Below are 20,000 nucleotides of genomic sequence, written 5' to 3' on the forward strand. Positions count from 1 at the left end.
AGAAACAAAGAGAGAGAGAGACAGAGAGAGCGACACAGAGAGAGAAACAAAGAGAGACAGAGAGAGAGAGAGAGAAAGAGAGAGAGACAGAGAGAGTATGAGAGAGACAGAGAGAGTAAGAGAGAGAAAGAAAGACAGAGAGAGTAAGAGAGACACAGAGAGACAGAGAGAGAGACAGAAAAAGAGAGAGAGAGCGACAGAGAGAGTAAGAGAGAGACAGAGAGACAGAGAGAGTAAGAGACAGAGAGAGAGAGAGACAGAAAGAGAGAGAGAGAGAGAGACAGAGAAAAGAGATGGACCATGACACTAAATTCCTATTCTCAATACAAAAAAGCAACACAACTAAAATCCTTTTTGAAAAATTATTACATCGCTGACATTGGTATTTTAGACAATAAAACAATAACAAAATGTTATTCTTCTTTACCTCCACAGTCTTTCCGGCTTTGAACTCCACCCTCCTGGAGGAGGGGATGTAGTCGACCCCGGGGGTGGCGGAGGGGGGGTCAGAGGGGCGCGTGGCGCACCACACAGAGGTCACTGACGACAGGTCACTGCCCTGACGCATCACTGGGATCTCTATGGTGCCTGGAGACGAAGGGTCAGAGGTTAGGGGGTGTTAGGTCAGAGGTTAGAGTTATACTTCCTGTTCTCCCAGCGGTTCATTCGAGCGATGATATACAGTATATCTATTGATTGTCGAAGAATTGAACGTAGAAATGTGACCGTTTAACTCTAGCATAGCCCCAAGTCACCAGATGTATAACTATCCTCAGTCACACTTTCACCTGCATGTATACTGCTTAATAACTGCTTATTAGCCTTTATAACCTGCTGTTATAACACATTATGAGCTCTCACCGGCGTCCTCGCTGAACGTAAACGTAGCGTTTCCCAGGGATACCGTCGAAGCATCATTTGGCCCGTCGATGACCACCGTCGCCACGCTGACATCGCCCATGCGGGTGTTATCCGAGGCGTCCGACAGGTGGAGCTCAAACTCCTCGGAGAGTTCGTATTCGCTGTCGTCGATGAGCTTGACGTCGCAGGTGGACACGGAGACGCCGGGGCCGAAGATGACCCTGCTGTCGCCAGTCATACCTCGACTCTCATAGTCAGACCCAGACTCCAGGCCGTGTGGACTGCTACCCTTAGCTGACTTAGGGGCCGTGTAACAGAGAGCCGAGACCGTACTGCTGGTGTCACCTGGAGGGAGAGAGATGGAGGAAAGACTGTTTGGAAAGGGTGATACCTAGTCAGTGGTACAACTGAAATGTGTCTTACCACATTTAACCCAACCCCTCTTATTTTAATTTTAATGTTACCTTTATTTAACTAACTAGACAAGTCAGTTAAGAACAAATTCTTATTTTCAATGACGGCCTAGGAACAGTGTGTTAACTGCCTGTTCAGGGGCAGAACGACAGATTTGTACCTTGTCAGCTCAGTGATTCGATCTTGCAAACTTTCGGTTACAAGTCCAAAGCGCTAACCACTAAGCTACCTGCCACACCCTGGATGGTGGTCTGAAGGGCTGGACTATGACTGCACTAAGCTACCTGCCACACCCTGGATGGTGGTCTGAAGGGCTGGACTATCACTGCACTAAGCTACCTGCCACACCCTGGATGGTGGTCTGAAGGGCTGGACTATGACTGCACTAAGCTACCTGCCACACCCTGGATGGTGGTCTGAAGGGCTGGACTATGACTGCACTAAGCTACCTGCCACACCCTGGATGGTGGTCTGAAGGGCTGGACTATCACTGCACTAAGCTACCTGCCACACCCTGGATGGTGGTCTGAAGGGCTGGACTATCACTGCACTAAGCTACCTGCCACACCCTGGATGGTGGTCTGAAGGGCTGGACTATCACTGCACTAAGTTCCCTGCCACACCCTGGATGGTGGTCTGACCCCGGGACGGGGTCAGTGTTGGGGTCAGGGTTGAGGTCAGGGACAGAGTCAGGGTCAGGTTTGGGGTAGGGTTAATGATAGTGTAATGGTTACTAATACCTTTCCTCTCTATAGGGGCGTGTATGAACCCGGGACGGGGTCAGTGTTGGGGTCAGGGTTGAGGTCAGGGACAGGGTCAGGTTTGGGGTAGGGTTAATGATAGTGTAATGGTTACTAATACCTTTCCTCTCTATAGGGGCATGTATGAACCCGGGACGGGGTCAGTGTTGGGGTCAGGGTTGAGGTCAGGGACAGAGTCAGGGTCAGGTTTGGGGTAGGGTTAATGATAGTGTAATGGTTACTAATACCTTTCCTCTCTATAGGGGCATGTATGAAGCCGGTACTCTCGTTGACGTGGTAGGTCTTCTTGTCAAACTGCAGCGTGGGTTTGTCCTCTGTGTCGTTGATGTTGACGCTGGCGCGGGTCACCTGACCCAGGAGGGCGTAGACGGGCATGCTCAGCTCCATCTGGAAACTCTCCACACCTTCAAACACCTTGTCGTCCTGGATCTCTATGGTACACACCTTGGTGTCCTCCCGCTCATCAAACTGGACCTGGGGGGGGGGGTGGGAGGTTAGAGATGTTGTTACGGGTGTAGTACAAATATGAGAAGAGGAGAGGAGGGGAGAACAGAGGAGAGAAGAGAAGAGGCGAGGCGAGGAGAACAGAGAAGAGGCGAGGTGAGGAGAACAGAGGAGAGGAGAGGAGAGGAGAGGAGAGGAGAGGAGAGGAGAGGAGAGGAGAGGAGAGGAGAGGTGAGGAGGGGCGAGGAGAGGAGAGGAGAGGAGAGGCGAGGAGTACAGAGGAGAGGAGAGGCGAGGAGAGGAGAACAGAGGAGAGGAGAGGAGAGGCGAGGAGAGGAGAGGAGAGGCGAGGAGAGGAGGGGCGAGGAGGGACGAGGAGAGGCGAGGAGAGGCGAGGAGAGGAGTGGAGAGGAGAGGAGAGGAGAGGAAGGGAGAGGAGGGGAGAGGAGAGGAGTGGAGAGGAGAGGCGAGGAGAGGAGAGGCGAGGAGAGGCGAGGAGAGGAGAGGAGAGGAGAGGAGAGGCGAGGAGAGGCGAGGAGAGGCGAGGAGAGGAGTGGAGAGGAGAGGAGAGGAGAGGAGAGGAGAGGAGAAGCGAGGAGAGGAGTGGAGAGGAGAGGAGAGGAGTGTAGAGGAGAGGAGAGGAGAGGAGAGGCGAGGCGAGGCGAGGCGAGGCGAGGCGAGGCGAGGAGAGGAGAGGAGAGGAGAGGAGAGGAGAGGAGTGGAGAGGAGAGGAGAGGAGAGGAGAGGAGAGGAGAGGAGAGGAGAGGAGAGGAGAGGAGAGGAGAGGAGAGGATATTCCAACAACTGTTTCCCAGGCTTTGCCTCAAAAAGAGAATATGTTGTCATTCACTTGACTGGTTAAATAAATCAAATAACAGTACCTGCCCAGCGTACTCCACGTAGTCGTGCTGTCCGGGGAGAGAGCCCACACTGGAGGTAGAGGTGGCAGTGCCCTGCTCCGTACGACACAGCACGATGGCATACTGGTTCAGGTTACCCGTCCTCTTCACTGTGACTGACACCGTGCCAGCCTTCTCACTCACATTGTAGCTGTGAGGGGCACAGAGGGCATCACAGGGCATCAGAGGGCATTAGAGAGCATCACAGGGCATCAGAGGGCATTAGAGAGCATCAGAGGGTATCAGAGAGCATCAGAGAGCATCAGAGGGCATCACATGGCATCACAGATCATCAGAGGGCATCACGGGGCATCACAGAGCATCAGAGGGCATCATAGGGCATCAGAGGGCATCACGGGGCATCACAGAGCATCAGAGGGCATCACAGGGCATCAGAGGGCATCAGAGGGCATCACAGGGCATCACAGAGCATCAGAGGGCATTAGAGAGTATCAGAGGGCATCAGAGGGCATCAGTTACATAAAGGCAGACATACAGCTTTGAGAGATACAACAACACGATAATAGCTGAAATGGACTGTATAGAACTGTGGCCAAATTCAGAAGCTGCAAACCCATGAAGATGTTTGAACCATACACGGGTCTATGGGAGTCTGAACCCAACACGGGTCTATGGGAGTCTGAACCATACACGGGTCTATGGGAGTCTGAACCATACACGGGTCTATGGGAGTCTGAACCATACACGGGTCTATGGGAGTCTGAACCATACACGGGTCTATGGGAGTCTGAACCATACACGGGTCTATGGGAGTCTGAACCATACACGGGTCTATGGGAGTCTGAACCATACACGGGTCTATGGGAGTCTGAACCATACACGGGTCTATGGGAGTCTGAACCATACACGGGTCTATGGGAGTCTGAACCATACATGGGTCTCTGGGAGTCTGAACCATACATGGGTCTCTGGGAGTCTGAACCATACATGGGTCTATGGGAGTCTGAACCATACACCGGTCTATGGGAGTCTGAACCATACACCGGTCTATGGGAGTCTGAACCATACACCGGTCTATGGGAGCCTGAACCATACACGGGTCTATGGGAGTCTGAACCATACACGGGTCTATGGGAGTCTGAACCATACACGGGTCTATGGGAGCCTGAACCATACACGGGTCTATGGGAGTCTGAACCATACACCGGTCTATGGGAGCCTGAACCATACACGGGTCTATGGGAGTCTGAACCATACACGGGTCTATGGGAGTCTGAACCATACACGGGTCTATGGGAGTCTGAACCATACACGGGTCTATGGGAGTCTGAACCCAACACGGGTCTATGGGAGTCTGGGCCCTACTTGTTACAGCAGGCTGTGCCTTGTTTCTCTCACCTCCTGTGCTGGAAGCTGACGAGGGACCACTGGATATGGAACAGGTTATCAGAGACAACGTTGGGCTTGCCGTCCTTCACCAGGAACTTAAAGTTGTCCACGGTCTCTGTCACGCTCTCTTCAAAGAGCACGTAGCGGATCAAGCCCAGGTTAACGTCAGCTGGAAGGGGAAGGGGGGCCAAGTTAACACAATGTTAAAAACAACGTAGACCAACGTTAGCACAACGTAGACCCAACGTTAGCACAACATAGACCCAACGTTGGCACAACATAGACCCAATGTTAGCCCAACGTTAGCACAACGTAGACCCAACGTTAGCACAACATAGACCAACGTTAGCACAACATAGACCCAACGTTAGCACAACATAGACCCAACGTTGGCACAACATAGACCCAACGTTAGCACAACATAGACCCAAAGTTAGCACAACATAGACCAACGTTAGCACAACATAGACCAAAGGTAGCACAACATAGACCACCCACCCACCACACCCACACACACCCACCCACCCACCCACCCACACACACACACACACACACACCCACCTACCCACACACACACACACACACACACACACACACACACACACACACACACACACACACACTATACCTTGTGTGAAGGTGGTGATGGGAGCGCCAGGTTTCAGTTTGCTCTGCAGGAAGCCATGTTTAGGCTCTGCTGTGACCTCATAGACCAGCTGACCATCGTCTGTGTCTGGGTCTATGGTCAACAGCTCCTTTTTACTGATCAGGTTGGTGGCCTGCAGCATCAATCAATCAGACAGTCAGTCAGTAAATCAATCAATCAACCAACCAGACAGTCCGTCAGTCAATCAGACAGTCAGACAGTCAGTCAGTCAGTAAATCAATCAATCAATCAATCAACCAACCAACCAGACAGTCAGTCAGACACTCAGTCAGTCAGTCAGACAGTCAGTCAGTCAGTAAATCAATCAATCAATCAATCAACCAACCAACCAGACAGTCAGTCAGACACTCAGTCAGACAGTCAGTAAATCAATCAACCAACCAGACAGTCAGTCAGACAGCCAGTCAGTCAGTCAGTAAATCAACCAACCAGACAGTCAATCAGTCAGACAGTCAGACAGTCAGTCAGACAGTCAGTCAGTCAGTCTGTCAGTCTGTCAAGTTTAGTAGCCAGGATATCAATAAGAAATGAGAAACAGTGAAGACGTAAACCGTATTTGTGACTCTGTCACAGACCAGTAGGGGGAGGCATCGCAACAAAAACCAAATCCAACCATTGATACGAAGGAGAAAAGTTGAAGAGTCATCGAGCCATGCAATTCTTTTGAGACCTGTCCAAACATACTCTCAAATCAAGTTAGCATATATCATATTTTCTCAGCAGATTGCCCAATGCTATATAATAATAATAACATGAGTTCACAATTACAACGCCTCGAGGCAAGGTTTTGATAGTTGCACACAGCATTTTCCCAACTTCACTGTGATAATCAGACACTCATAATTATTGTCTAATATTACATAAAACATCAAAAAGATTTTCTCTAAAAAAAAAAAAACTTTAAAATTTATGTTTTGTATTTCTCTTTCCTATATGTGTTCCATCATGTACTATATTGTTTTAAAGTACTGCAGGGTTCAGTCTCTGTTTACCTTGTTGTCCGTGTCCTCCAGAACCAGTCTGTGTTTACCTTGTTGTCTGTGTCCTCCAGAACCAGTCTGTGTTTACCTTGTTGTCTGTGTCCTCCAGAACCAGTCTCTGTTTACCTTGTTGTCTGTGTCCTCCAGAACCAGTCTCTGTTTACCTTGTTGTCTGTGTCCTCCAGAACCAGTCTGTGTTTACCTTGTTGTCTGTGTCCTCCAGAACCAGTCTGTGTTTACCTTGTTGTCTGTGTACTCCAGAACCAGTCTGTGTTTACCTTGTTGTCCGTGTCCTCCAGAACCAGTCTGTGTTTACCTTGTTGTCCGTGTACTCCAGAACCAGTCTGTGTTTACCTTGTTGTCTGTGTACTCCAGAACCAGTCTGTGTTTACCTTGTTGTCCGTGTACTCCAGAACCAGTCTGTGTTTACCTTGTTGTCCGTGTACTCCAGAACCAGTCTGTGTTTACCTTGTTGTCTGTGTACTCCAGAACCAGTCTGTGTTTACCTTGTTGTCCGTGTACTCCAGAACCAGTCTGTGTTTACCTTGTTGTCCGTGTACTCCAGAACCAGTCTGTGTTTACCTTGTTGTCTGTGTACTCCAGAACCAGTCTGTGTTTACCTTGTTGTCTGTGTCCTCCAGAACCCGTCTGTTTACCTTGTTGTCCGTGTACTCCAGAACCAGTCTGTGTTTACCTTGTTGTCCGTGTACTCCAGCCACTGCAGACCCAGGTTTATGACGATACGAGGTGTTCCATCATTAACAGGTAGAATGTCAATCTTAAACATCTGGGGTGCAGCAGTCAACACCTACACAATGACAAAGGCAGGACGAGGGGTTTATGAAATGTCAGTGAGAGAGAGAGAGAGAGAGGGGGGGGGGAGAGAGAGAGGGGGGGAGATATACAGAGAGAGAGAGAAAGAGAGAGAGAGAGAGAGAGAGAGAGAGAGAGAGACATACAGAGAGTGAGAGAGCGAGAGAGATAGTGAGAGAGAGAAAGAGAGAGACACACACACACAGAGACACAGAGAAATAGTGAGAGAGAGAGATAGTGAGAGAGAGAGATAGTGAGAGAGAGAGAGAGAGAGAGAGAGAGAGAGAGAGAGAGAGACACAGAGAGAGAGACACAGAGAGTGACACAGAGAGAGAGAAAGACACAGAGAGAAAGACACAGAGAGAGAGACACAGAGAGTGACAGAGAGAGAGAGAGAGAGAGAGAGAGAGAGAGACACAGAGAGATAGTGAGAGAGAGAGAGAGAGATAGTGAGAGAGAGAGAGAGAGATAGTGAGAGAGAGAGAGACACACCCCCTCCTCTCCTCACCTCCTTGCCTGCCTCCTCCACCATAAAGAAGACATTAGTCCCGTCAGCTACAGTGACTGTGAATCTGTCCTTCAGTGAGTTGGATCCATCGTGGTTGTAGCTGATTCTGTTCTGGTAGACGTCGTCCATGGTGAAGCTGTTGGTCTGACGGTAGTGCTGTCCGTTGTTGGTCCGCTCCATGGTGCCGTGACGGGGGGCCTGAACTACGGTGAAGGTGATGGACTCCTCCTGGAGGGAGACATTTTTAGCGTCAATATGTTACGATATATAATATACGCTGAGTGTTTAAAACGTCAGGGACACCGTCACTTCTTACGCTAATGTCGGGGTCTGAAACCTGACACTTCAAGTCAGCTCTGCGGGGTGGAAACAGAACGCAGACAGATTGGATTTCTGCCACTACAAGGCAGGGGACTCGACACCGTTCACAAAATGTCAGTCGGAACCGGTCCACAACCGCTCAACGACCCTCACATCGGGGGAACCAGACATCTGAGATGGGTTGGATTACGTTGAGATGCAATGATAGACCGGAAGCAGCTGAATATAAACAATGAGTATACAAAACATTAGGAACACCTGCTCTTTCCATGACATAGACTGACCAGGTGAATCCAGGTGAAAGAAATGATCCCTTATTGATGTCACTTGTTAAATCTACTTCAATCAGTGTAGATGAAGGGAGGAGGCGGGTTAAAGAAGGATTTTTAAGCCAATTGAGACATGGATTGTGTATTTGTGCCATTCAGAGGGGGAATGAGAAAGACAAAAGACTGAAGTGCCATTGAACGGTAGAAGGTGTCAGGCCACATCGGTTTGAGTGTGTCAAGAACTGCAACAACAGTTTTCCTGTGTGTATCAAGAATGGTCCACGACCCAACGGACATCCAGCCAACTGGACACAACTGTGGGAATCATTGGAGTCAACATGGGGCCAGCATCACTAAAGAACGCTTTCGGACACCTTGTTAGAGTCCACGCCCTGACGAATTGAGGGCTTTTCTGAGGGTTGAAAAGGGGTTGTAAACTCAATATTAGCAAGGTGTTCCTAATGTTTTATACACTCAATGTATGCTATATTACACTTTTGTGATCAAAATTAACAATTCCATCCATGGCTATATTACTGAGGGTGACAACTTTACCCTTCATCTTGTCTATGCTAAATAGTGCATATTTAAACTGAAAAAATTATCTTGACATAGCATAATCAAGGAGCTTGAAACGAGTTGTCTTTGTTCTCTTCTAGTTGCTACAGCAACCAACTATTTAGCCTATAAGCCATACAATATGTTGACCTCCTCGTCGTGACCTAGTGACAATGCTATTCTGTTCTGTTGGTATCCGGGTCTTTTTTTTTTGCTACATTGCAGTGAAAAAGTATTTACCCACTTTTTTCTAAATGTCTCGACTTTTGCATATTTTATGTCCTAATATGTCGTCCAAAAAAGCGATACATTTTGACTCGTCCTGTCTGTAGAACATTCTTCCTGTCTGTAGAACATTCGTCCTGTCTGTAGAACAATCTTCCTGTCTATAGAACATTCATCCTGTCTATAGAACATTCTTCCTGTCTGTAGAACAATCTTCCTGTCTGTAGAACAATCTTCCTGTCTATAGAACAATCTTCCTGTCTTTAGAACATTCTTCCTGTCTGTAGAACAATCTTCCTGTCTGTAGAACAATCTTCCTGTCTATAGAACATTCTTCCTGTCTTTAGAACAATCTTCCTGTCTATAGAACATTCATCCTGTCTATAGAACATTCTTCCTGTCTTTAGAACATTCTTCCTGTCTATAGAACATTCTTCCTGTCTTTAGAACATTCTTCCTGTCTATAGAACATTCTTCCTGTCTTTAGAACATTCTTCCTGTCTTTAGAACATTCTTCCTGTCTATAGAACATTATTCCTGTCTGTAGAACATTCTTCCTGTCTATAGAACATTCATCCTGTCTATAGAACATTCTTCCTGTCTATAGAACATTCTTCCTGTCTATAGAACATTCATCCTGTCTATAGAACATTCTTCCTGTCTATAGAACATTCTTCCTGTCTACAGAACATTCTTCCTGTCTATAGAACAGTCTTCCTGTCTGTAGAACATTCTTCCTGTCTGTAGAACATGGTGGTGGTGTGGTGGTGGTGGCAGAGATGGTAGAGATGTGGTAGAGATAGTTTGGAGATCCTTTGCTGCCTCAGGACCCGGAGGACTTCATAGAAGGAACCATGAATTGTTCTCTGTATCAGAGAATTCTACAGGTGAGGTTCAGGTAATATGTCCGTGAGCTGAAGAGAAAGCTGAGTCATGCAGCAAGACAATATTTCAAAACACACAATCAAGTCTATATGAAAAAGGCAACAAAAAAAAACACATTTGAAGTCTTGGACCTAATCCCAATTGATGTGTTGTGAAACGAGCAGTTTGAAAGCCCACAAATGTCACCGAGGTAAAGCAGTTCTTCATGCAAAGGTGGGCCAATATTCCTCCACATGACTTTAAAAAAAGGCGAATTGGATGTTGCATGACATTGTCAATTAAATAAATAAAATACGATTTATTAGATTTTTAATTTTTTTATTTACTCAGGTTCCCTTTATCTAATATTAGGTTTGGGTTGAAGATCTGATAACATTCAGTATCAAAAATAGGCCAAAATAGAGAAAATCAGAAAAGAGGGAAAATCATTTTTCAAGGCACTGTAGTTTAGCTAAGTTTACTGCTAGTGAACACGGACTGTGTATAGTGAATGATCAGACAGCCTGTCCTACTCCACCTCTGTGTCAGCGTCAGTGGCTTTCAGTTCAAACTCAGTGATGGTCTTCCTGACCCCCTCCTGAATCCTCATCCCAGGAACCACCAGCAGGGGGAGGGAGTCATCCACCGGCCGGATGGTGATGTAGAACGTCTGGGCAACCTAAAGACAACGTACAGAACACTGTTATCTACCTGAAGACACCATACAGAACACTGTTATCTACCTAAAGACACCTGTTATCTACTTAAAGACACCTGTTATCTACTTAAAGACACCTGTTATCTGCCTAAAGACACCTGTTATCTACCTAAAGACACCTGTTATCTGCCTAAAGACACCTGTTATCTACTTAAAGACACCTGTTATCTGCCTAAAGACACCTGTTATCTACCTAAAGACACCTGTTATCTGCCTAAAGACACCTGTTATCTGCCTAAAGACACCTGTTATCTACTTAAAGACACCTGTTATCTACTTAAAGACACCTGTTATCTACCTAAAGACACCTGTTATCTACCTAAAGACACCTGAATAGAACCATATGGACAACCTGAATATAACGTATTGACAACCTGAATATAACGTATTGACAACCTGAATATAACGTATGGACAACCTGAATATAACGTATAGGGAACACACAGAGCCGTCACACACATAGCAGCTAGCCAGTCGTGAAGGCCAGACAACCTTTCCACATGTTTACCCAAGCGCTTCTCATTGGGCTGCATTAGAGAGAGCCATTATGCCCAGTGTGTGTGTGTGTGTGTGTGTGTGTGTGTGTGTGTGTGTGTGTGTGTGTGTGTGTGTGTGTGTGTGTGTGTGTGTGTGTGTGCGTGCGTGTGTGCGTGTGTGCGTGCGCGCGTTTGTGTGTGTATGTGTGTGTGTGTGCGCGCATGTGTGCGTGCGTGTGTGTGCGCGTGTGTGTGTGTGTGTGAGTGTGTGTATGTGTGTGTGTGTGCGCGTGTGTGTGTGTGCGCTTGTGTGTGTGTGTGTGTGTGTGTGAGAATGTGTATGTGTGTGTGTGTGTGTGTGTGTGTGTGTGTGTGTGCGCGCATGTGTGTGCGCGTGTGTGTGTGTGTACGTGTGTGTGTGTGTGCACGTGTGTGTGTGCGCGTGTGTGTGTGTGTACCTCATTAGCCCCGTCAGATACTATGAATGAGAACTCGTCTGTGTGCTTCTCTTCTTCGCTGGTGTGAACGTACGTGATGCTACGTGAAGCCAGGTCAGCCTGGGAGAAGGAAGTAATTCGGCTTCCTGTAGCGGGAGGAAGTTAGCATTTATTAGCATTAACCATTAGCATTAATAGTTGAAATAGCTTTGAAAAATTTGATGTGCAAGAAAACACTGTCTGTAGCACGTTAATGTAGCATTTTCAAACTAATCCTGTTTTGGCAAAGAGTGTAATGCCAGGATTATGGATTTGATTCCTTCTGGGGTCATACCAAAACACTCATTATGGGATTGATTCCCTCTAGGGTCATACCAAAACACTCATTATGGGATTGATTCCCTCTAGGGTCATACCAAAACAGTCAATATGGGATTGATTCCCTCTAGGGTCATACCAAAACACTCATTATGGGATTGATTCCCTCTAGGGTCATACCAAAACACTCATTACGTATGCACTGTACTGAACTAGGGAGCTTCGGATAAAAGTGTCTGCTAATTGGTATATCCTGAAACCAGAACGGACATGCATTACAGGTCCTTGAATATGAAGTATGAGTGTTGGATTAGCGGTAGAGTCGTTCGTTAGCTAGTTATCCCTGACATCTGCCCTAGTACCCACCCAACCTCCCTTTACACCAGGCAGTCATCTGCCCTAGTACCAACCTCCCTTTACACCAGGCAGTCATCTGCCCTGCTACCCAACCTCCCTTTACACCAGGCAGTCATCTGCCCTGCTACCCAACCTCCCTTTACACCAGACAGTCATCTGCCCTACTACCAACCTCCCTTTACACCAGGCAGTCATCTGCCCTAGTACCCACCCAACCTCCCTTTACACCAGACAGTCATCTGCCCTGCTACCCAACCTCCCTGTACACCAGGCAGTCATCTGCCCTACTACCAACCTCTCTTTACACCATGCAGTCATCTGCCCTACTACCAACCCAACCTCCCTTTACACCAGGCAGTCATCTGCCCTACTACCAACCTCCCTTTACACCAGGCAGTCATCTGCCCTACTACCAACCTCTCTTTACACCAGGCAGTCATCTGCCCTGCTACCAACCTCTCTTTACACCAGGCAGTCATCTGCCCTACTACCAACCTCTCTTTACACCAGGCAGTCATCTGCCCTACTACCCAACCTCTCTTTACACCAGGCAGTCATCTGCCCTACTACCCAACCTCCCTTTACACCAGGCAGTCATCTGCCCTGCTACCAACCTCTCTTTACACCAGGCAGTATCCAGCTGTGTAGCTGTGTGTGTTTGGGGGAACTCCCTGACTAGAGTTCTAGTAGGTGAAAGACTAATGAACTAAGTCAAGCCCCCAAACAGTCTTGAGGTAAAGTGAGGTGAGGAAGTTGAAGAGGAGGAAGATATCATGGGGGAAGTTGAAGAATGCTGTGAGAGGAGAGCAGCCGAACATGATGTCACTTCCTCCATGATATCATTGGTCCCAATGGGTCTAATCGTCAGACTCATTATTTCATGTTGGATTACACAGGTGTGTGTGTGTGTGTGTGTGTGTGTGTCCGTTAGAGCACGTATATGTTTGAAAGTTTGACCCTTTATAAGTTTGTGTATGCATGTGTAAAATATACGCACGTTAATTAAAACATGTTTTGTGCAGAAGTGTGTTTATGTGTCCATGTGAGCTGGTTGCTCTGCGTGTCTCCAGCACCAGCAGTAGTACCTGGGGTGCTGGCGTGCTCCAGGTGTCCCAGTGCAGTCTGCTTGGTGATGCGGTACAGCAGTTCTCCAGGCTCACTGTCCTGGTCTGTAGCTGACAGCTGGAGAGTAGTCAGCTTCTTCACTGAGTTCTCATCCAACACCAGACCCTTATTCACTACCACAGAGGGAGGCAGGTGGTCCTCTGGGGGACAGGGGAACATGGGGACAGGGGAACATGGGACGGGGGGAGATGGGGAACACGGGGACAGGGGAACATGGGGACAGGGGAACACGGGACGGGGGGAGATGGGGAACATGGGGACAGGGGAACATGGGGACGGGGGAACACGGGGATGGGGGGAGATGGGGAACATTGGGACAGGGGAACATGGGGACAGGGGAACATGGGGACGGGGGAACATGGGGACGGGGGAACATGGGGACAGGGGAACATGGGGACGGGGGAACATGGGGACAGGGGAACACGGGGACGGGGGGAGATGGGGAACACGGGGACGAGGGGAGATGGGGAACATGGGGACAGGGGAACATGGGGAAAGGGGAACATGGGGACAGGGGAACACGGGGACGGGGGAACATGGGGACAGGGGATCATGGGGACAGGGGAACATGGGGACGGGGGGAGGCGAGGAGGCAGACAACAGAGGGAATTAGAGATCAAAACCTGAGAGTGAAGATGTTTCAACCACATGGGAACAGAAAGCCTAGAACAGACCGATGGTGATTATGGACCACATCAGGAAAGAAGGCCTCGGCTGGTGATTATGGACCACATCAGGAAAGAAGGCCTCGGCTGGTGATTATGGACCACATCAGGAAAGAAGGCCTCGGCTGGTGTTTATGGACAGCATCAGGAAAGAAGGCCTCAGCTGGTGATTATGGACCACATCAGGAAAGAAGGCCTCAGCTGGTGATTATGGACCACATCAGGAAAGAAGGCCTCAGCTGGTGATTATGGACAGCATCAGGAAAGAAGGTCTCAGCTGGTGATTATGGACCACGTCAGGAAAGAAGGCCTCAGCTGGTGATTATGGACCGCATCAGGAAAGAAGGCCTCAGCTGGTGATTATGGACCACATCAGGAAAGAAGGCCTCAGCTGGTGATTATGTACCGCATCAGGAAAGAAGGCCAGCTGGTGATTATGGACCACATCAGGAAAGAAGGCCTCGGCTGGTGATTATGGACCACATCAGGAATGAAGGCCACCACTCGTGAGAAACTACCAGTAACAATTGGCCACTGACTGTTTTGTATTGATCTCCAGTACATTGTTCCTTACAATAAAGACAATAAAGACTTAAAGGTCTATAATAGTTCTAGAACCATTCCATATGTTCTATAATAGTTCTAGAACACCTCCATATGGACCCACTGAAGAGACGAGTCTTCAATAAAGACTTAAAGGTAGAGATTGGTCTATAATAGTTCTAGAACCATTTCATATGTTCTATAATAGTTATAGAACACCTCCATATGGACCCACTGAAGAGACGAGTCTTCAATAAAGACTTAAAGGTAGAGATTGGTCTATAATAGTTCTAGAACCATTTCATATGTTCTATAATAGTTCTAGAACACCTCCATATGGACCCACTGAAGAGACGAGTCTTCTTCCAGAAGCTGTTTTCCCATACTAAGAAATGATGGCAGAGACATGATGTACAAAAAAAGTTTCGATCAGCGAAATAAATAACACAAAATTGGTCAGGATCACGTAAGACCTCCACTGCACGGCCATTCACCCACATATGCTTAAGTTCCCCATTCACAGGGCACAAGTGGTCACTGAATGGTTTGATGAGCATGAAAATGATGTAAACCACATGCCAGGGTGTCTCAATCACCAAATCACAACCAAATTGAACACTTATGGAACAGTCTGGAGCCTGAGAAATGGTTCCACCACCTTCAATAAAACACTAAATTATGACATTTCTTGTGAAGTGTTGCATCTAATAGAGTCCAAGACACGTGTAGAATCTATGTCAAGATGCATTGAAGTTGTTCTGCCTCGTGCCAGACGCCCTATTATGACACTATACCTTGGTGTTTCCTTTATTTTGACAGTTACGTATACCTGTACCAGTACGAAGGTCAAGTTCGGGTCAATTCAATATCAATAATTAATTTATTTCAAGAACTGAGAACAAATCTCTGGGAAAAAAACCAAGGGCCATTTTTCCTGGGGAAAAAAAAGATAGCAGATTTAAACAATTGAAAATCATGGAAAGTGAGAGTGTTTCAATCGAGAGCCGAACGAGGGAGGGAGCGAGAGAGAGAGCGAGAGAGAGAGGGAGGCAGAGTGACCGACTGCTGAGAGAGAGAGAGAGAGAGAGAGAGAGAGAGAGAGAGAGAGAGAGAGGGAGGCAGAGTGACCGACTGCTGAGAGAGAGAGAGAGAGACAGAGACAGAGAGAGAGACAGAGAGAGAGACAGAGAGAGACAGAGAGAGAGAGAGAGAGAGAGAGAGAGACAGAGAGAGAGACAGAGAGAGACAGAGAGAGACAGAGACAGAGAGAGAGACAGAGAGAGAGACAGAGAGAGACAGAGAGAGAGAGAGAGAGAGAGAGAGAGACAGAGAGAGAGAGAGAGAGAGACAGAGAGAGAGAGAGAGAGACAGAGAGAGAGAGAGAGAGAGAGAGAGAGAGAGAGAGAGATACCTTTGTTGACCTCCTCCTGTGTGAAGCTCTTGACAGGTCCTTTTACAGCCACCGCGTCCTGTCCTCCTCCTTTAGAAAGCTGTAGTCTTCCTACAGGAGGATCTTTGATCAGGACGTACCTCATCTTCAGGCTGTCTGGTTCGGAATCTGATCCCTTCAGGTTCTGCTCAGTGATCTTAGACGCTGCGCCTGAGGGAAGAGATAACAGACACTCAGAAAAATAGCAGAATACAAGACTCTAGAATAGCATTTCGCTACACCCGCAATATCATCTGCTATGTATGTGACCAATAACATCTGCTAAACACGTGTATGTGACCAATAAATTATATTTTTTTGAATTCTATTTGCATCTTCAGTTCTGACTGCTTTGTTGGAGTTTGTTCCGGTTAACCAATTCCATATTGACATACTCTGAGTACACCAAACATTAGGAACACCTTCCTAATATTGCGTTGACCCCCCCCCCCCCCCCCCCCCCCCCTTCGAACAGTCTTCGGACTTTACAAGGTGTCGAAAGCAGGTCGATATTGACTCCAATGCTTTGTGTCCAGTTGGCTGGATGTCCGTTGGGTGGTGGACCATTCTTGATACACACAGGAACCTGTTCAGGGTGAAAAACCCAGCAGCGTTGTAGTTCTTGACACATACACAAACCGAAGTCTCAATTGTCTCAAGGCTTAAAAATCCTTCTTTGACCTGTCTCCTCCCCCTTCATTTACACTGATTGAAGTGGATTTAACAAGTGACATCAATAAGGGATCATAGACTGACCAGGTGAAAGCTATGTCATGGAAAGAGCAGGCGTTCCTAATGTTTTGTATACTCAGTGTATATATTCAGCTGCTTCCGGTCTATCATTGCTACTCAACGTAATCCAACCCATCTTAGATGTCTGGTTCCCCCGATGTGAGGGTCGTTGAGCAATATAATATAATATAATAATATGATAATATTATGTATATACATATGAAATAGTCCGTCAATAAGTTTGATCATTATTTATTTTACATTTAAAATAAATAAATGTGAAATCTAACAGTGTTGTTTATACTTTGACTGTTACGATATTTAGAAAACATTTAGAAAACATGTCAGTCATGTCAACCCTATTGCCCCATATATATGATTTTAAAAATATATATATTTTCATAATATTTGTACTATATATTTAAGCCTCTGTCCTAAAAAGTGAGTACACCTTTAAGAACTATTTTTAACGGAAAAGATGAATTCCAGAACTTTCTAAAACGATGCAACAGTACCAGTTACTGTGCATGGCCAACCGACGAAAGATTTACGTTTGGATAAGTCTATTTAGGCGGGAAATCAACATTTTGCCCCATCATTCAGGCCTCCTTAACATCCTCTTCTCAAACAACAGGCATGTCCGTCGACCCACATCCCTCTCTTCCAGCCCTCTCCTCTAGCCCTCTCCTCCAGCCCTCTCCTCCAACCCTCTCCTCTAGCCCTCTCCTCTAGCCCTCTCCTCCAGCCCTCTCCTCCAGCCCTCTCCTCCAACCCTCTCCTCTAGCCCTCTCCTCTAGCCCTCTCCTCCAGCCCTCTCCTCCAGCCCTCTCCTCTAGCCCTCTCCTCCAACCCTCTCCTCTAGCCCTCTCCTCCAACCCTCTCCTCTAGCCCTCTCCTCTAGCCCTCTCCTCCAGCCCTCTCCTCCAGCCCTCTCCTCCAACCCTCTCCATACCTGCGGACAGCTGCAGGCCTCCTTAACATTCTCTTCTCAAACAACAGGCATGTCATCGACCCACATCTCTCTCCTCCAGCCCTCTCCTCTAGCCCTCTCCTCCAACCCTCTCCTCCAGCCCTCTCCTCCAGCCCTCTCCTCCATCCTTCTCCTCCAGCCCTCTCCTCCAGCCCTCTCTTCCAGCGCTCTCCTCCAGCCCTCTCCTCCAGCCCTCTCCTCCAGCCCTCTCCTCCAGCCCTCTGCTCCAGCCCTCTCCTGCGGCCAGCTGCAGGCCTCTGTTACCTGACATCCTTGGCCCTTCAGTCTTCCTGACGTCGACGGTGAAGGTGAGCCGCCCGGCGCTGGTGTGGATGCCGTCGGTCAGGGAGAAGGCTAGCTCGTCACTGCCCCCGCTGGCCAAATCAGGGGTGTACACCAGAAGCAGATCCAACACGTCCTGGTAGTAGGATTGAGATTGATTAGTCGATCGAGGGCATGCTCAGCTCTATTGACCTATTTATGTAACCTATTTATGTAACAAAATCCGAAACAATTATTTAATTAATCAATGTCTTACAGCAGAGATTAATGAATTAATCTGCCCTAGCACTCTTCAAGTAATTGATTCCCGAAAACCTTGTGTTTGAACTCATCTCTACCTGGTAGGTGAACGTGGAACCCTGGGACAGAACCAGACTGTTCTCCAGAGGCTGGGAGTAGAACTGGCGTCTACGCAGCTTGCCTGAAAACAGGAGGGAGATGGAGGGAGAGTTAGAGGGAGGGGTGGAGGGAGATGGAGGGATGGAGGGAGAGTTAGAGGTAGGGGTGGAGGGGTGGAGGGAGATGGAGGGATGAGAGAGAGTTAGAGGTGGGGATGGAGAGAGAGTTAGAGGTGGGGATGGAGAAAGAGTTAGAGGTAGGGATGGAGGGGTGGAGGGAGATGGAGGGATGGAGGGAGGGATCGAGGGAGAGTTAGAGGTAGGGATGGAGGGGTGGAGGGAGATGGAGGGATAGTTAGAGGGAGGGGTGGAGGGGGATGGAGGGAGAGTTAGAGGTAGGGGTGGAGGGGTGGAGGGAGATTGAGGGAGAGTTAGAGGGAGGGGTGGAGGGAGATGGAGGGATGGAGGGAGAGTTAGAGGTAGGGGTGGAGGGGTGGAGGGGGAGTTAGATGGATGGAGGGAGGGATGGAGGGAGGGAGGGAGGGAGGGAGGGAGGGAGGGAGGGAGGGAGGGAGGGAGGGAGGAGGGAGGGAGGGAGGGAGGGAGGGAGGGGGAGTTAGAGGTAGGGATGGAGTGGTGGAGGGAGATGGAGGGATAGAGGGAGAGTTAGAGGTAGGGGTGGAAGGAGAGTTAGAGGGAGGGATGTAGGGAGAGTTAGAGGGAGGGATTGAGGGATGGAGGGAGAGTTAGAGGGAGGGATGGAGGGAGAGTTAGAGGGAGGGATTGAGGGATGGAGGAGAGTTAGAGGGAGGGATGGAGGGAGAGTTAGAGGGAGGGATTGAGGGAGAGTTAGAGGGAGGGATGGAGGGGGTGGAGGGAGGGAGGGAGGGAGGGAGGGAGGGAGGGAGGGAGGGAGGGAGGGAGGGAGGGAGGGAGGGAGGGAGGGAGGGAGGGAGGGAGGGAGAGTTAGAGGTAGGGATGGAGGGGGAGTTAGAGGGAGGGATGGAGGTAGAGTTAGAGTTAGGGATGGAGGGAGAGTTAGAGGTAGGGATTGAGGGATGGAGGGAGAGTTAGAGGGAGGGAGGGAGGGAGGGAGGGAGGGAGGGAGGGAGGGAGGGAGGGAGGGTTAGAGGTAGGAATGGAGGGATGGAGGGAGAGTTAGAGGTAGGGATGGAGGGATGGAGGGAGAGTTGGAGGGAGGGATGGAGGGAGAGTTAGAGGGAGGGATGGAGGGATGGAGGAAGAGTTAGTGTGAGGGATGGAGGGAGGGATGGAGGGAGGGAGGGAGAGTTAGAGGGAGGGATGGAGGGAGAGTTAGAGGGATGGATGGAGGGAGAGTTAGAGAGTAGAATGGGCCTGTGCATGGATCTGACAATGGAGGGAGAGTTAGATGGAGGGATGGAGGGGGAGTTAAGAGGGAGGGATGGAGGGAGAGTTAGAGGGAGGGATGGAGGGGTGGAGGGAGATGTAGGGATGGAGGGAGAGTTAGAGGGAGGGGTGGAGGGAGATGGATGGAGGGAGAGTTAGAGGGAGGGATGGATGGATGGAGGGGTGGAGGGAGATGGAGGGATGGAGGGAGAGTTAGAGGTAGGGGTGTAGTTGTGGAGGGATGGAGGGAGAGTTAGAGGTAGGGGTGGAGGGGTGGAGGGTGAGTTAGAGGGATGGAGGGATGAGGG

At 48.7% G+C, this 20,000-nt stretch overlaps 1 protein-coding gene across 1 annotated transcript in view; it reads right to left on the bottom strand.

Annotated features, from left to right (window-relative positions):
- Positions 1 to 20,000, bottom strand: part of LOC110525177 (extracellular matrix protein FRAS1) — a 312,474-nt gene that overhangs the window by 49,911 nt on the left and 242,563 nt on the right. The window contains exons 44-57 of the mRNA XM_036979249.1: positions 18,325 to 18,407; positions 17,969 to 18,122; positions 15,985 to 16,173; positions 13,326 to 13,505; positions 11,587 to 11,711; positions 10,473 to 10,613; positions 7,698 to 7,925; positions 7,071 to 7,184; positions 5,358 to 5,508; positions 4,739 to 4,898; positions 3,362 to 3,530; positions 2,264 to 2,510; positions 862 to 1,206; positions 428 to 588 (exon numbers count right to left, since the gene is read on the bottom strand). Of these exons, the coding sequence (XP_036835144.1) occupies positions 428 to 588; positions 862 to 1,206; positions 2,264 to 2,510; positions 3,362 to 3,530; positions 4,739 to 4,898; positions 5,358 to 5,508; positions 7,071 to 7,184; positions 7,698 to 7,925; positions 10,473 to 10,613; positions 11,587 to 11,711; positions 13,326 to 13,505; positions 15,985 to 16,173; positions 17,969 to 18,122; positions 18,325 to 18,407 (2,447 nt within the window). The remainder of the gene's footprint in view (positions 1 to 427; positions 589 to 861; positions 1,207 to 2,263; positions 2,511 to 3,361; positions 3,531 to 4,738; positions 4,899 to 5,357; positions 5,509 to 7,070; positions 7,185 to 7,697; positions 7,926 to 10,472; positions 10,614 to 11,586; positions 11,712 to 13,325; positions 13,506 to 15,984; positions 16,174 to 17,968; positions 18,123 to 18,324; positions 18,408 to 20,000) is intronic.

The sequence above is a fragment of the Oncorhynchus mykiss genome, chromosome 6 (genome assembly GCF_013265735.2).
Source record: "Oncorhynchus mykiss isolate Arlee chromosome 6, USDA_OmykA_1.1, whole genome shotgun sequence".
NCBI classification, from domain to species: Eukaryota; Metazoa; Chordata; class Actinopteri; order Salmoniformes; family Salmonidae; genus Oncorhynchus; species Oncorhynchus mykiss.